Below are 17,767 nucleotides of genomic sequence, written 5' to 3'. Positions count from 1 at the left end.
CCTTATCAGGCGCGGTATTAGACAAGGGTGTGTGCTTGCCCCTTTACTTTTTACACTCTTTATTAATGAGGTCGATTCTGTTTTAAAGACCGTTGAGGCTGACGCCCCAAAAACACTTGATTTTCACGTTCCAGTTTTACTTTATGCGGACGATGCCGTTATTTTATCTAGGACCCCTATTGGCCTACAACGCCTAATGGACAGGTTTTCCCTGTTCGTTAAGGAAAGGAAGTTGATGATTAATAAATCAAAAACGTTTGTTATGGAGTGTGGTAAAGGCTGTAAAAAATCGCATTCGTTTTTTATAGAAGGGCATAAGGTCCAAACGGTGGACTCTTTTAACTACCTAGGTATTACCTTTTCCAAGTCAGGTAGCTGGTCCAGTGAGATCAACCTTGTTAGGGCTAGAATGGCGAAATGTGCCCATGGGGTGTTTCAGTTCGCATCTAAAATAGGGGATAAACGGCTTAAAGACATGCTGAAAATCTATCAAATGAGGTGTCTTTCTATTGCTCTTTATGGTGCTGGTATTTGGGGGCATGTTCTGACTGGGCGTCTACAAGTGGAGGAAAATCTCTTCCTAAAAAGACTCCTAAGTTTACCCATATCGGTTTCTACCGATTTGGTGCATAGGGAGTTTGGAATTCAACATCTTTCAGATTCTGTGGCCCTCAGACCACTGATGTTGTGGCGTGCAATCTGGGCAAAGGAAGAGACCTCCCTAAATAGAGCTATCATTAAAGATTGTTTCTCTATTGATAATCATCTAAAGATCCCATGGGTCAAATTTGTTACGGGTAGTTTTTTGGAGATCTATGGTATTAATGTAATTGAGGATTGTTATGCAGCCTCTAGTTTGACCAAAAATGAGACGAAATCTGTTTTTATGAGCCACAAGTCAGAGCGGCGTGGGAGGGCCAGTGGTAACTTAAACCTCCTGTCTGTTCTACGGTAGTTTCTGTGAGACGATTGGGTACCAACCGTATTTGAGCTTTGTAACCAGACCCTCCCACCGGTTTGTACTGACAAGATTGCGTTTTGGGATTGTTCACCATTTGGTGGTGTTTCCAAGTATCAAAAAACACCCGATTGGTCCTTGCCCATGTGATAATACTACCGTACAAAGCACCATGCACTTCTTATTGTTTTGTCCACTTTATGGCAATTTTCGTTCAGCTTTTTTAAAACCTGTTTTTAAGAAGTATGGAGTTAGGATTGTAAAAGACACCATGAAATTGTTATTTAACCCACCACCCGATGTCTGTTTCTTCACTGCCACTTTTCTTCTTCAAGCCATCAAAGCAAGGCCTAGTATGATATTTTAAACTGTCATTTTATGTATTTTTAACTGTCTGATTGAATTTGTATTAATGATGTTTGTTTTATAATGCAATGTATGTGCTTTTATGGACTTTGTGTTTAAGCTCCGAATAAAGCCTTATGAAATGAAATGAAAATGGGTCTCAATAAATTATTCCCCTGCTCATCCCTAGGTAGCTGGCAATGAGCAAGCAGGCCTGTCAATATTTATGTTTAAGCTAAATAGTCTAATGTTTGCCTATGGAGCTAATTCTCTGCAATGGGGAAACATGAAATTGGCAGTTATTCCCTCACCAGGGCATATAAAACATATTTAATGTCTCTGCTTATAGTTACATGGTACCCTACACCCCTGGGGCACCTGGGGGGACTTGAGAGGTTACATATGTAAAAATAAGGTAGTTCACTACTTTGGCAGTACCTTTAATCCAAACGTCAAATTTCCATATAATTTACGTTTAAAGACAGTCTGCAAAGCAGGGCTGCCTTTAAAATGACAGCAAGGGGCATTGGCCAACATGATGGGCGGCTAAGACGTGTCTCCTTGGCTCTCTGTCACTTTACCCTCATATAGCACCTTACCTGCAGAGCATAACACGCTCCCTCCACCCGGTCTAGGTTGCCGATGCAGTCAAGCACCAAGAAAAAGACCAGCAGGCGCTCCTGGCGCAGACAGGCGGTCCTTCCTGGTATGGGCTGCGGGAGTGGAGGCCGCACTCAGCGGCAAGATGGCGGCAGTCAGCCTGAGCTAACAGAGACAAGGTCCTCCCTGCTGTGTTCCCAAACCCAGGTTGCTGCGCAGAGGCGCGCGCAACAGGTACCTGCGTTCAGCCTGCGACAGCACCCTTAAGCTGTGGTGAAGCCCCCAAATGAGGACCTGGTGGCCATAATAAGTCACCTCTGTCAGCGCAGAGGGCAGGGTAATTAACATATAACGTTTTTCCCAAATGAAATTGTTCTTCTGTAATGTTTCCTCCCCTATATAGGTTTTTACTAATGTTTTAACTCTTAGGCATTCATGTGATTGTATATAGTACTAATTTTCACCATGTCCAATACAGACTGTGCCCTAAGATAGGGACAGAAAAAGCCCTATGTTACGTTATTTCTGTTTTTACTCCTTTTTCCATCCATCTTGGGCCTTCCTTATGGCCCAAAAATGTGGCTGTCAGTGCCCCCGGGCTACATTCTAAGCTCTAGTCCCCCCCCCCCCCACCCCGCCTTCCCTAGCTTGCCAAGCCTCCTTCCTTACAGTTAGAAATCTAGTTCATTGTGTGCCCATTGACGCACCATAACACGTCAAATCTTGACCCGGTCGCCCTACTTGGCCAGCGTCAATATGTTCATGCTGATCCGCACCTAGAGCTTCATTCTCCTTTCTGTAAATCCAACAGCACACTATGTCACTTACATTCCCAAGTGAATATCAGCCCCTTGATCCTGATGCAGCGGTAATTTCACGGTAATTTCTCGATGCAAAACCTTATTTACCTCTTTTTACAGCTGAAAAGGTGTTAAGCCCTTGAGACCATGTATTAACTTCTGGAGACTTTACATGAAAAATCAAAATCGCATTTAATATTTAAGCCAATAAAGAGAGTTGTGAGTATTTTTAAAGGGTTTTATTTTCTTAGTTAAAAGTGAAGTTTTTCTGACCCTTTATTCATTAGTTAAATATCAATAAGGTTACAGAATTTGGAAATTAGGAAAATAACATTAATACAGAACATTTTACAGTCTGCATATAAGCATCACATATAGAAAAGAAAAGTGGCGCAAAATGTCAGTCAAAACTCTTAAAGAGTTTCTAAGGAAAGAGTGAGTCTTGCAAGGCTAATCAATAATTAATAATGGCAAAAATCTTCCATAAAGAGAAATAAATGCATAGGACAAATACATCTTTTTAAAAGCAGTTAGTCAAAGCATGAAATTTAAAGCTTAGCACCTAAATCTAAACCTGTTCTGATCCTCTCAACTCTCTCTCTCTCTCTCTCTGCCTCGCTGTGCTGGTCTGTCTCACTGTCTCAGGTTGCAAAATAGCCCCCACAGACGCAGCTCCTCCTCTCTCCTCCCCTTCTCCGTGTCCAGCACAGAAGCTGGGCCTGACCCTCAGGAAAAAATGAGAAAAAAGCCACCCCTCCCACTTGTAAGCCATATTTCAAGCAAAAGTCCACGTGTTTGGTCCTCGTAGCTGGTCCAATCAGAACTTCAAGACACATCATCTCCCCATGGGTTGATTCGATACGTCATTAATCAGGCGTATTACTGTTCAAATTTTAGTCTTGTGCTAGATGACTTCACATCCTTATACTTTAACAACAACATAGTCAAGGTCGAAGAGAAGGAAACAGGAGGGCGTGATTTATTAACAAAACCCTTTCATTGAGAGTTGGTAGGGAAGAGGAGCACATTCTATTCTAATCTTCAAGGGCAAAAACTGCAATAAGCGGAGTCTACTAAAGCAAACTGAAATCACGTGGTTTTCTACACTGTAAAACACATTTCAGCACATTTCTACTCTTGCAAAAATACATGTCAATTGAGTACAATTATATGCCATTTTGAAAGTGCAAACATATTTTCTAAATTAATGTGCATTCTATAGTGAGATTACATATTGATTAATCACATTTAAACATGGATGTTTAATTAATTGAGCATGTTTTACATGAAAGAATTTTGTTTTTACTGAGAGCATTCTGACCAGGCCTTATTTCATATTTTCACTTGTAGGCACCAAAAGTGTTACCCTTTAAAAGCATCTGATTCATGTTTTCACTTTTAATGCACCAAATTCTGCCACTTAAAAAAGAATACATTTGACTCATTTCATGTTTTCATTTTGCTTGCGCCAAAATCTGTGTGCCTGTCTGCAGCTTTTTGTCATATAACAATGCATACATTTTATAGGTGAAATCGGAGCTCCATCAATCTGTTTACTGAGACCAGCGCACCACACGAGAGCATCATGCTCCATAGCAATTCCTGGTAAGTTTCCGAATTTACTACGGCAACCAGACTGCGCATTTACAGTGCACTCCTATCCAGGACTATTGGACTCACCAGCTGTCACGCTGTCCTCTATAATGCGATGTGGGTTTGAAATATAACATATCTCGAGCACCTTGCTGTTTTTTATTTTAGATCAAATTCTCTCCAAATGTGACTGACCGGCACATTTGTTGATGGTTCTCTTCCCGAAACATCTTTTGATTTGTTTTCTTCTACACGGAGCCAAAAAAAACATTTCTGGCACACTGTACTCACCTCTTTCACATGTGAATTTTCTATTCGTTCTGGCATGAAAACTTCCTTCTGCGACTGCTATTGTTCCAAATTCAGGCCTAACATTACTCGATTTCTTTTCTACCCATTTCCTGTAGATTGCTGGAATTCTTACAGGTACAACAGGGCTTTTACATCTAATTGCCTTAACTCTAGTCCCTGCTTACTTCTAAAAATCCTACTCTTCTTTCACTCTTTAAGCAGCAATCTTTAATCTATGTGTTCTAGCTGCCTCGATGATGACCTCAAAGTAAAGTAACCAAGGCCTTTGACATTCATCAACGAATTCACGGATTGTCTATTTATGCCATGATTTTGTCAAATTATACTTAATCTAATTAAGCACTAATTCATGCCTAAATATTTGCTAATTTAATGTCCATACCCTGTTTTTTCCTTCCCATGTTCACGTGCTTCACTTGCACGGTTCACTTTTTCCCCACAAGCACTAAGGGACATATTCTCAAGCCTCCATTGCCACCACACCGTCAGTTTCAGTGACGTTGTTGTGGCGATAGGGGATTAGCCCTATTCACAAGGCAGCGTTAAGCTACGCGGCTTAACCCTGCCTTGTGAATAGGGCCCCGTTCACGCTGTTTTTAGCGTGAAAGGGGTGTGCAGTGGGTGTTGCGGTGGGCGTTCCACCGTAACACCCATTGAGTTTGACGCTACCTCCTATTCACAAAGGCAGCGTAAATATGAGGTAGCGCCAAACTTAACACCAGGAAAAATCTGGTCTTAAGGTGGCGAAATGCTTTATTTCACCTTGTTTTTGCTTTTCCATGTGTGCTGTCTTGTGTCCCTTCCTGTACATAAACAAACCTTTTTTTTAAAAATGCTGTTTTGTAACATACATGTGTGCTGCATGAAGCAGCACACATGTAAGTTACAAACTGGCATTTAAGGTTTGTTTATGTGCACGAAGGGACACCTTCCTGTACATAAACAAACCACCCTGCTTGCAGACATCTTTGCACTCTGGTGCAAGGGTGCCTGTGTTGGCGTTAAGTTGTGAAATTTAGCCACCTCTCAGGGGGAAACCCGAGGCTGCACTATATCCTTGAGATTAGAGTGCAGCCTCGCATTTCCGAAGTGGCGGAGAGAGGAGTTGAGCCAAGAAAGTTAAGGCCTCTCTCTGCCACTTCCTTGAGAATATGGCCCCAAGGGATGTATGATGTTACAACGCGATTGTTTACAACGCGTGCCGTTACATCGCATTCGTTACAACGAACGGATGTAACCACACTATGCCATTACAACGCTAGTCTTTACCTTGAATTGCACTAGATGGCGTGCTAACATTAGAAAAGTGTAATTTACTATTCCAACTCCAGTCCACAGTAGGGAAGGTGTTGGGATAGTAAACTACACTATTTCTAATGTTAGCACGCCATCTAGCGCAAGTCGATGTAAAGACTTGCGTTGTAATGGCATAGCGTGGTTACATCGCGTTCGTTGTAACGAATGCGATGTAACGGCACGCGTTGTACTAACCGCGTTGTAAAGGTTGTTCCCCGGCCCCAAGTGTTCACCATGCACTTTACTCACATTGTTTGAATAACTTTGATGCTGCTTACAAGCTCTTTTTGTTTATTGTTTGAAAATATATACCTCATGACTTTACCCTTGGGGCCTTATTTGTCTTTATAATTTAGTTACATTATATGATTGATCATGAAAATTGTTACCTTGTAAGACATTGTTGAATGATTCTACATTTCACCCAGGTCTTGTATAATGATTCTTTCTGTTGTTTTATATCATCTTAAAAAAGGTTCAGCATGATCGTTAGGTAAAGGCATCCAACCTCAGGGAGCACTCTCTGGTTACAAAGTCCAGGCCAACCGTAGGATTTTGGGAGCTAAATAAAAGTAACTGAGACCGAACAAAAAAAACCTTTGGGGGCTAGGTGGCAAATCTGTACCATCAGCAAAGGTATGCCATGGTACTCTTTTGGATGTTTTTCTTTTAAAACTCTCCAATTCATATATCTGGCTCTTCTTACTCAATTTTAATTATTTGGTATTACTTAACTCATGATGCTTTACTCTATTTTGCTAAATTGCATAAGGAATTTTATTTTGGATTCTTGACTTTAAAATTGCTGATAATGACTGAGCTTAACAAGCACTTGGGAATTGCCTGCTTCTTGTGGGTTGAGCAGATTCTCAAGGAACGTTGTTTTGGCTTAACCAGATTATGTTTATTATGTTGTTAGTGGTCACCCAATTTCTGGTAGGTATGTATAGTGTTAGGGATAAGGCTAGAGTTAGGAAAAGGTTGACAGTGTGAAGTTAAGTAAAAGTTACTTACAAAATTCTAGAACCCAAGGGTATCCAATGTCGGCACAGCAAACCATCACAATCAACAAGAAAATACATGCCTTCAGCCTCCTCTTAAACCTAAGAAACTTGTCAATTTGCTCATTTCCAGAGGGATATCATTCTACCAGTATGCTCCCAAAACTGGCATTAATTTTCTGACAAAGGTATCCTTTCAAAGATTTAGACCTCCAGGTACTCCTTCTCTGATAATCTCACTAGCCTATTGTGTTTACAGATTCTATGCCTGCTTTTCCTATCTTTCAAATAGCTATGGATAATTCCTCTGAAAATTGTGTTGAGCATCTGAAATGTAATATAGTCTAACACTGGGATTCACTGAAGCTTATGTATGCTTATGTATGTTTGGGTTTGTACGACTTATCAGTTCAAGCATATTAAAGCATGTGCTACAAATTAAAAAAAATTGTAATAGACTCAGCGCTTTTTTGTTACCACGTGTAATGAGCAAAACACAGTATTCAGGTTTGAGCCTCTTATGGCTCTAGCTAGTATGACTTTTCCCTTTTCTGGGACAGGAGTTACAATATTATTCACATATGATGTAAACTAATGCTAATTAAGTACCTGTCATGAACTAAAGCCTGGCCCGTGAGTTTTAATCTTAACTGAAGAGACTATTTTGTGCTCACTGACACTCCATGATTCATAAGACTTTTCCATTTTATTATCACCAGCCTTGAAATCTCCTAGTAATATATGAGGGTTACTGGTAAGTGGTAATGCTGCCAGCTTTTCTGCACCCATTCCTGGGTCATCTTTATCAGGTTAGACAAAATATCAGAGTCTAAACCTGCATCTCCACTCACACAAAGGAACATGTGTGTATTGTCAGTGTTGTTTTCATACCATAACCCAGTGCAGCCAAAAGGCCATGTAAAGGCTTTATGCAGATTTCTAAATGGACAGAAAATAGGGGATTCTAGAGGGAACACCACAAATATTTGTATCTTTGATGATCTTTTATCATGGTCTCATAAGACAACAGAGAAATTAGAACTCTGGCGGACAGGTGTTTGGGATTATAATCCCCCGTGTGAGTTTGGAAATTGAAAACAACCCAAAACTCATACTTTCATTTGTTTCAGTAGCAATATTCTCTCTAATATAGCAAACTTCAAGCAAAAAGAGGCCCAGAATCGTCTGACCTGATAGCAAGCATGAGTATTCATTCAACAACTTAAAAAGTGTTTCCCTCTTTGACAATGTTAGTTAAGATTTTTGTTGCAATTCCTGCCTCCAATACTTGTGTGCAATAGTACACTTTATTAGCAGACTAAAGGCCCAATTTAATTATTGGCGGATAGAGTATGCAGGTGGTCATTTATAAAGGCATTGGCAGGAACCGCCGTCATGGCGGTTCTTTCAAATAATTTTACTGTTTGTTACTGAGCTGTGTCAGAAGGCGGCAGTCCTGTAACAAACAGTCTTTTTTTTCTTTTCAAAAAGAAAATCCTGAAAAGGGATTTTCATTTTGTAAAGACTAAAAGTAAGGCTCCCCTCACGATGAGAGGCTTCTTCTACGGAGGAGGGATCATTGAAATGTTGTTACTGTTCCTTACCACCTGGTTTTATCTGGTGGTTAGAACCTGTAAAAAATGACTACATGTCCGCCCATCCAAATTGGAATGGAGGACATGTAGTAATTCCTCCGATGGGCTTTTCTCCCCAGGGCCATTAGAGGTGGGATAATCACGATGGAGACAGAATAGTCTCTGACATGATGTGCCAGAAGATCCGTTTGCATCTAAATATGGTCGAAGGACCTCATTATTGGTGATGAGGTTACTCTGTCACCATTGTGATGGAGCTTCCTTATCACCAAAAATTGGGCCCTAAATCTCTTTTATGTATATTTTGTTTTGGGGGGTAGCTGCCTCAATATCTTCCAGAAGCCTGGGTTTCTACCATTTCTGAGTTGCAGACCCTGATTTGTGTTTGGCCTTTTTAAGAGCCTCAGTGTATCACTCCTGGGAAGAGTCAGCCTTTTCACTAGCTTTTAGATCTTTTAGTGGGTATAGTTGATTGCAAACCGCTAATATGGTTATATAAAGCCAGTCAACCATCAATATATGTCAAAGGAGAATGTGGGTAAAAATTCAACAAAAGCCCTTCTAATCCACATGAACAAGTGTTTTACCCCTTTCTCTGTATTTTTCTGAAGCCTCCTTCTAACTGGACCATGTTGGGAATCACTCAGCATTAGTGGCATGCTCAACACAACCAAGTGAATACCTGCAAACCCTTGTACACATCATCATTAGAGCATGTGATCCATATTTCCCCATCTGTCATCTATTCCTTACCCAATCAATCAATCAATCAATACATTTGTAGAGCGCACAACTCACCCGTGAGGGTCTCAAGGCGCTGGAGGGGGGGCAGGGGTGCTGCTACAGCTCGAACAGCCCAGTCTTGAGGAGTCTCCTGAAGGCCAGCAGGTCCTGGGTCTGTCGTAGGCAGTTGGGGAGGGTGTTCCAGGTATTTGCAGCGAGGTGAGAGAATGATCTGCCGCCGGTGGTCGCTCGATGGATACGGGGGACGGTGGCGAGGGTGAGGTCAGCGGAGCGAAGCTGACAGTTCGGAGTGTAGAAGGTGAGTCGTTCGTTGAGGTACGCTGGTCCGGTGTTGTGGAGAGCTTTGTGAGCGTGGGTGAGGAGCTTGAAGGTGATCCTCTTGTAGACAGGGAGCCAATGTAGGTCTTTCAGGTGGGCTGTGATGTGGCTGTGACGGGGGATGTCGAGGCGTGCAGAGGCGTTCTGTATGCGTTCTAGTCGTTTCTGGAGTTTGGCTGATGTTCCTGCGTAGAGAGCGTTGCCGTAGTCCAGTCTGCTGGTGACGAGGACCTGGGTGACTGTCCTTCTGGTACTGGTGGGGATCCATCTGTAGATCTTGCGGAGCATGCGGAGGGTGTTGAAGCAGGAGGAGGAGACGGCATTCACTTGCTGGGTCATTGACAATGCGGAGTCCAGGATGACTCCCAGGTTGCGTGTGTGGTTAGTGGGCGTCGGTGCAGCTCCCAGTGCGGCCGGCCACCATGAGTCATTCCAGGTGGAGGGAGTGGATCCAATGATGAGGACCTCTGTCTTGTCCGAGTTCAGTTTCAGGAGACTGATCATCATCAATTCGGCGATGGCCTTCATTCCTTCGTGGAGGTTGGATTTGGCGGTGGTGGGGGCCTTGGTGAGGGAGAGGATCAGTTGGGTGTTGTCGGCGTATGAGACAATGTTGAGGTCGTGCGATCTGGTGATGTTGGTGAGCGGTGCCATGTAAATGTTGAAGAGTGTCGGGCTGAGGGACGCTCCTTGGGGTACGCCGCAGATGATCTTGGTGTCTTTAGAGCGGAATGGGGGGAGGTGGACACTCTGGGTTCTACCGGTGATGAAGGAGGTGGTCCAGTCCAAGCCTTGCCCAGTTTCTGAATAGGTCTTCTGGGGGCTTCCACCGTCATCTGCAGCAAACTCACCTGCCCTCCACATTCCATACAAATAAAGCATGCTTTCAGCCCATCTGGTCAGGCCTTGCTTCAGATCTCTCGAGGTATTGGGTGCTACCAAGATCTGGCAGCCATCTTTGGGCACGGTCTATAAAGACTGCGCCCAGTTTCTCAACTTCGCTTGGTTTACAGTCTTTGCAGAGAGAACATCTCCAGTACAGCTCCGGCTCCCACACCCGCATTCTAAACTTACCTGTTTGCTGACAGCTCCTCTGTTCTGGTTCTGGGGTCCTGGGTCAGAATCCCCCTTTGCTCCTGCATCCCTGGTTCGCCTCACCTATAGAAAAGAAGAGAGAAAACTTTGTGAACTTGTGTCATTGCGTTTCAGCTTCCCAAGAGGTCAACAGCTATGCAAAAACAACTAACAAGGTCAATGCACTGAACCATAGGACAGTCAAAGGACATAGCGCAGTTCGCAATTTACTTTTGATTCATTTTTTCAGACTAATTCTGAAGCCGTTTTAATTTGAAGGAATTTATGAACAAAGGGTGCCCACACTTTCTCAAAGTATCCTTGAGATATGTTTGGAAAGCAGTTTATTAGTAGTGATAAGTAGTGACTTACCACTAGTAACAAGGCCACAAACAAAATAAAAGGTTCAGTTAGGGTCTCAATAAATGAGCAAGCATGCCAGTCAATATTTATTTTTAAATTAAATAGTCCAATGTTAGCCTATGGAGTTAATTATCTACAATGGGGAAAAATGAAATTGGCAGTTTTTCCCTCACCAGGGCATATAAAACATATTTCATGTCTCTACTTATATTTACATGGTACCCTACACCCCTCGGGCACCTATGGCGGACTTGAGAGGTGAAATATGTAAAAATAAGGTAGATCACTACTTTAGAAGTAACCTTTAATCCAAAAGTCGAATTTCACTATAATTTACTTTTAAAGACAGTCTGCAAAGTAGGGATGCCTTTAAAATGACAGCAAGGGGTGCGTGGTCAAGATGGTGGACCGGTAAGACGTGTCTCCTTGTCTCTCTGTCCCCACCATCACTTTACCCCCGTAGAGCACCTTTCCTGCAGTGCATAATACGCTCACTCTGCCCTGTACAGGTTGCAGATGCATCAGGGCACAGAGGTCAAGACTGGGAGACCCTCCTGGCGCAGACAGGTGGTCCTTCCTGCTAAGGGCTGCAGGAGTGGAGTCCGCACTCAGCAGCAAGATGGTGGCACTCAGCCCAAGTTAGCAGAGACAGGGTCCTACCTGCTGTGTTCCCGCACCCAGGTTGCTGCGCAGAGGAGCGTGCAACAGGTGCCCTCATTCATCTTGCAACCGCACCCTCAAGCTGTGATGAAGCCCCAAATGAGTACCTGGTGGCCAAAATAAGTCGCCTCTGTCAGTGCACAGGGCAGGGTGCTTAACATATAAAAAAGTGACTCACTACATATTTGCAGATGTGTGACCTCATTGTAAAAGAATGTTGAAAAGCGTAGGTCATTGTGTAGCTTTAGGCTGGATTTTCCACAAACAAGTCTAAGAGCAATTAAAATATTTATTTCATATCTGCCTAGGAAAATACTAGAAAAAGGAATCAAAGCTTTTTCTAGTCAGCTTTCAAAGTATAATTTAGGGTTTGAAATCACATTTTTAATAAAGTAGTGGAAAAGTAATGTTATAAATATTTATTTTGTACTGACTGGGCCCAAATTGTCTCAGAACCAGTTCTGACACTCATCTCACCAGTAGAGGCTCTCTGCACATTCCAGGGTGGAGTTAATCACCCTGCTCTCGAGAGTGCAATGCCCTGGTCACTGGGTCCAATAAAGTAGGGGTGTACAACAACTGTTCTCATAGCAGTAATTAGCCTTTTCAGGAGTGAGGGAGAGGAACAGGTGGCAGAAGAAAGGCCCTAACACTTATTTTGATTTGCTGATCTGAAATGGGTCAGACAAAATCTGCTCCTATTCATTCACAGGGCCTCCCTAGACACTCTGGCCTCAGTGTCAGCAGGAGGGATAACCAATGTTGACCCAGACAGAGGGGCGGCTTCTTCATCTAAAAAATTGAGCAATTTATATAGAGCCAGAACCCTCTAATGGAAAAAGGGGTCAACCTTCTAGAACTTTGAGTATTTCAGATTTTTTAGAGTAAAAAAGAAAGAGGAGGTGCTTCAAAAAGAAGTGGGTTTAGGGCAGGAAAATAGTGTTTGGAAGTGAAAATTTGCTAAACTAATCATTAGCAAGTGCAAAGTACAAGACTAGTACCTCACCACCACATAATCAGAATATTCTTGGACCTGGAAGACTACACTTGAAGAACTCCTTGCTGTAAAAAAGAAGATCAAAGGACTTCTGCTGGGACCCAAGAACTGGAACTTCTCTCCAATGGTCCGCTAGCTCAGCTCCTATTCTCTTGCTCCAAGAAAATAAAAATCAGAAAGAATCCCGACTTTAGAAAGACCCAGCTGACTACCAAGGGTTAGAAACCCTTCTAACAGATGACCATGTGCCCAAGGGACAGAGTTGAGGAACTGAGAGATGTAGGAGTCACCATGGGGAATTTAACCAGAAGTTGAAGAAAATTAAAACGTAGTCATGGTACTGAGGCTTCAGCAGCAAGCACCCTCACAAGATAGGGAATAAAACCAAGTTCATCCTGATCTGCGCTAAAAATAGACTCAGCAGGATCCTTAGGTAATGGTATTAACATTACTTACCCCTAGAACAAGAAGACAGAATAAACAGACATCATTCATATCCGCTTTCTGCTACTGAAGCAATAAGGTGAGCAAAGTAAATAAGAAAAATTGAGAAATACTCTGTTTCTAAGCCATCTTCAGTGAATCTCCCCTATTCTCCTGTGAAAGAGGGTAACAATCTAGGAGCCCACCTGGTACACACCATAACAGGGACACCTAAAACTAACACCAACTAATTGATCATAACGTCATGGAGATTACCACCTCTTGTAGGACACTTGGAATAGCAAAACTGCATTATGTGCCCAAACATTTATTATAAAAACGTTAGAGTAGGAACCAACATCTATCCTCTCAATCAACGGAGTAATTGTTGCTCCAATAATGTAATTTATGCGATTTGCTGTCCTTACAATCTACTTTACACTGGACCGACAACAAAAAAGGTCAATGCCCGGATCATTCGGCATAGAATCCGCATCCAGTGTAAAGTTAAGAAATCAGCATTATTTTCTCACTTTTCCTTCTTTAATCACACTTAGAGTGACTTTACCTGGCAGGTAATAATTATTCAACCTAATCAATCATAATGGGGACGGGATTTTTAACGACTCCTGCAATGCTGCGAATGTCGTTGGATCACATGTTGTAACTCTGTCAACAATGGCCTAAACTCTCTTGAAGAATGGAACAGTATGGCTACAACTTAAGTTTCTGTTAGTTATTTGGTCACAATAAATATGCATGGCATGTTGTTGTATCATATCTTGTTTAATCCAAATGAAATAGTTCTCCTGTAATGCTTCCTCCTATATGAAGGTGTTGCTAATGTTTTAACTCTTAGTCATTCATGTATTATATATAGTACTCATTTTCACCATGTCCAAATTAGACTGTGTGCCCTATGATAGGGACAGAAGAAGCCCTACGTTATGTTTTTTCTATTTTTACTCCTTTTTCTATCCATCTTGGACCTTCCTTACAGCCCAAAAATGTGGCTATCAGTGCCCCCAGGGGTACATTCTGAGCTCTAGTCCCCCGTGGGCCTTTCACTAGCTTGCCAAGCCTCCTCCCTTACAGTTAGCAGTCTAGTGGATTGTGCGCCCATTGACGCACCATAACACGTTAAATCTTGACCCTGTCGCCCTACTTGGCCAGCGCCAATTTGTTCATGCTGATTCGCACCTGGAGCATCATTCTCCATTCTGTAAGTCCAACTGCACACTGTGTCGCTTCCCTCCCTAAGTGAATATCAGCCCCTTGATCCGATTACTGAAACCAGTGCGTTACTCAAGAGCATCATGCCTCAAAGCAATTCCTGTTAATTTTCCGAATTTACTATGGCGACCCGACTGTGCATTTACCCTGCGCTCCTATACAGGACCATCGGACTCACCAGCTGGGGAGTACTAAGGCACGCTGTCCTCTATAATGCGATATGGGTTTGAAACATAACGTATCTTGAGCACCTTGCCGTTTTTTATTTTAGATTCAATTCCCTCCAAATGTGACTGACTGGCACATTTATTCACGGTTCTCTTCCCGAAATATCTTTCGATTTTTTTCTTCTACATGGAGCCAAAAATCAATTTCTGGCACACTTTACTCACCTCTTTCACATGTGAATTTTCTATTCGTTCTGGCATGAGGACTTCCTTCTGCGATTGCTATTGTTCCAAATTCAAGCCTAATATTACTCGTTTTCTTTTTTTTACCCATTTCCTGTAGGTTCCTGGAATTCTTCCAGGTGCAACAGGTCTTCTGCATCTAATTGCCTTAATTCTAGTCCATGCCTACTTCTAAAAATCCTACTCTTCTTTCACGCTTTAGGCAGCTATCTTTAATCTATGTGTTCTAGCTGTCTCGATGATGACCTGAAAGTAACGAAGGTCAAAACGCCTTTGACATTCATCAGCAAATTCACAGATTGTCTATTTATGGCATGATTTTGTCAAATTATACCTAACTAAGCACTAATTCATGCCTAAATATTTCCTAATTCAATGTCCATACCCTGTTTTTCCCTTACCTTGCTTAACTTGCACGGTTCACTATTTCCCTGCAAGCACTAAGTGTTCAGCATACACTATACTCATGTTGTTTAAATAACTTTTATGCTACTTCCAAGCTCTTTTTGTTTGTCTTCTGAAAGTATATACCTCAAGACTTTACCCTTGGTGCCTTATTTGTCTTTATAATTTAGTTACATTATATGATTTATCATTAAAATTGTTACCTGGTGAGACTTTGTTGAATGATCCTACATTTCACCCAGGTCGCAGCTGGGTATACTGGTTCATCCTGTTGTTTTAAATCACCTGAGAATAGGCTCAGCAGGATCTTTAGGTAAAGGCATCCATCCTCAGGGAGCATTGTCTGGTTACAAAGTCCAGGTCGACCACTGGATTTTGGAAGCTAAATAAAAGTAACTGGGATCGAACGAAAAAAACCTTTGGGGGCTAGGTGCCAAACCTGTACCAGCAGCAAAGGTATGCCATACTACTCTTTTGGATGTTTTTCTTTTAATACTCTTCAATTCATATATCTGGCTCTTGTTACTCAATTTTAATTATTTGATATTACTTATCTCATGATATTTACTCTATTTTGCTAAATTGCATTGGGAATTTCATTTTGGATTCTTGACTTTAAAATTGCTGATAATACTTGAGCTTAACAAGCACTTGGGAATTGCCTGCTTCTTCTGGGTTGAGCACATTCTCAAGGAACGGTTTGGCCTAACCAGATTATGTTTATTATGTTGTTAGTGGTCACCCAATTTCTGGTAGGTATGTATAGTGTTAGGGATAAGGCTAAAGTTAGGAATAGGTTGATTGTGTGAAGTTAAGTCAAAGTTACTTACAAAGTTCTAGAACCCAAGGGCATCCAATGTCAGCCCATCAAACCATCACAATGAACTAGAAAATACATGCCTTCAGCCTCCTCTTAAACCTAAGAAATTAGTCATTTTGCTCATTTCCTGAGGGATATCATTCTACCAGCACGCTCCCAAAACTGGCATTAATTCTCTGACAAAGGTATCCTTTCAAAGGTTAAGGCCTCCAGGTACTCTTTCTCGGATAATCTCACAGGCCTATTGTGTTTACAGATTCTAAACCTGCTTTTCCTATCTTTCAAATAGCTATGGATAACTACTCTGAAAATTGTGTTGAGCATCTGAAATCTAATATATTCTAACACTGGGATTCACTGAAGCTTATGTAAGTTTGGGCTTGTATGACTTGTCAGTTCAGGCATACTAAAGCATGTGCCTCAGAGTCTACATTTTTTTAAAAGACTCTGCGCTTTTTTGTTACCACGTGTAATGAGCAAAATACAGTATTCAAGTTTGAGCCTGTTATGGCTCCAGCTAGTATGACTTTTCCCTTTCTTGGACAAGAGTTACAATGATAATCACATATGATGTAAACAAATGCTAATTAAGTTCCTGGCATGACCTCAAGCCTGGCCCCAAGAGAGTTTTAACCTTAACTAAAGAGACTATTTTGTGCTCACCGACACTCCTTGATTCATAAAACATTTCATTTTGTTATCACCAGCCTTGAAATCTGCTTGTTATAAATGAGGAGTACTGGTAAGTGGTATTGCTGCTAGCTTTTCTGTATCCATTACTGGGTCATCTTTATCAGGTTAGACAAAATATCAGAGTCTAAACCCGCATCTGCACTCACACAGAGGAACATGTGTGTATTTTCAGTGTTAACCCAGTGCAGTCAAATGGCCATGTAAAGGCTTTATACAGATTTCTAAATGGATAAAAAATAGGGGATTCTAGAGGAAACACCACAAATATTCGTATCTTTGATGATTTTTTATCATGGCCTCATGAGACATCAGACAAATTAGAACTTTGGGGGATAGGTGTTTGGGACTATAACCCTCAGTCAGTTTGGAAAGTGAAAACAACCCAAAATTCATTCTTTTATTTGTTTCAATAGCAATGTTCTCTCCAATATAGCAAACTTCATGGACAAAGATGCCCAGAATAGTCTGACCTGATAGCAAGCATGAGTATTCATTCAACAATGTAAAAGGTTTTTCCCTCTTTGACAATGTTAGTTAAGATTTTTGTTGCAATTCCTGCCTCCAATACTTGTGTGCTATAGTACACTTTATCAGCAGACTAAAGGCCCAATTTAATTATTGGCATATGGAGTAGTCCCCATAGCATTGTGAGGACTTTACGTCTGCCATGCTGAGACTACTCTCCCAGCCAAATTCATAAATGATTGCCCTGCAGGTGGTAATTTATAAAGGCATCAGCAGGAACCGCCGTCACGGTGGTTCTTGTCAATTAATTTTACTGTTTGTTATAGAGCTTCGTCGGAAGGACGCAGCCCTGAAAGAAACAGGCTTCTTTTTTTCAAAAAGTAAATCCTGAAATGGGATTTTCTTTCTGTAAAGACTAAAAGTAATGCTCCCCGTACGATTGGAGGCTTCTTCTATGGAGGGTGGATCATTGAAATGTTTTTACTGTTCCTTCCCGCCAGGCTTTAGCTGGTGGTAAGAAACAGTAAAAAATGACTACATGCCTGCCCATCCAAACTGGAATGGTGGACATGTAGTAATTTCTCTGAGGGGCTTTTCTCCCCAGGGCCATTAGAGGGGGGTTAATCACGGTTGACACAGAGTAGTCTCGGCCATGATGAGCC

At 41.8% G+C, this 17,767-nt stretch overlaps 1 protein-coding gene across 7 annotated transcripts in view; it reads right to left on the bottom strand.

Moving 5' to 3' along the window:
• The window catches only part of LOC146798509 (uncharacterized), a 248,961-nt gene that overhangs the window by 101,835 nt on the left and 129,359 nt on the right, over positions 1-17,767 (bottom strand). For all 7 annotated transcript variants that reach the window (XM_085625800.1, XM_085625802.1, XM_085625799.1 and 4 more), the window contains exon 4: positions 10,637-10,720. In XM_085625800.1, coding sequence (XP_085481926.1) covers positions 10,637-10,720 — 84 coding nt within the window. The remainder of the gene's footprint in view (positions 1-10,636; positions 10,721-17,767) is intronic.

The sequence above is a fragment of the Triturus cristatus genome, chromosome 9, assembly GCF_964204655.1.
Source record: "Triturus cristatus chromosome 9, aTriCri1.1, whole genome shotgun sequence".
Lineage (NCBI taxonomy): Eukaryota > Metazoa > Chordata > Amphibia > Caudata > Salamandridae > Triturus > Triturus cristatus.
This window is presented reverse-complemented; position numbering and strand designations above follow the sequence as displayed.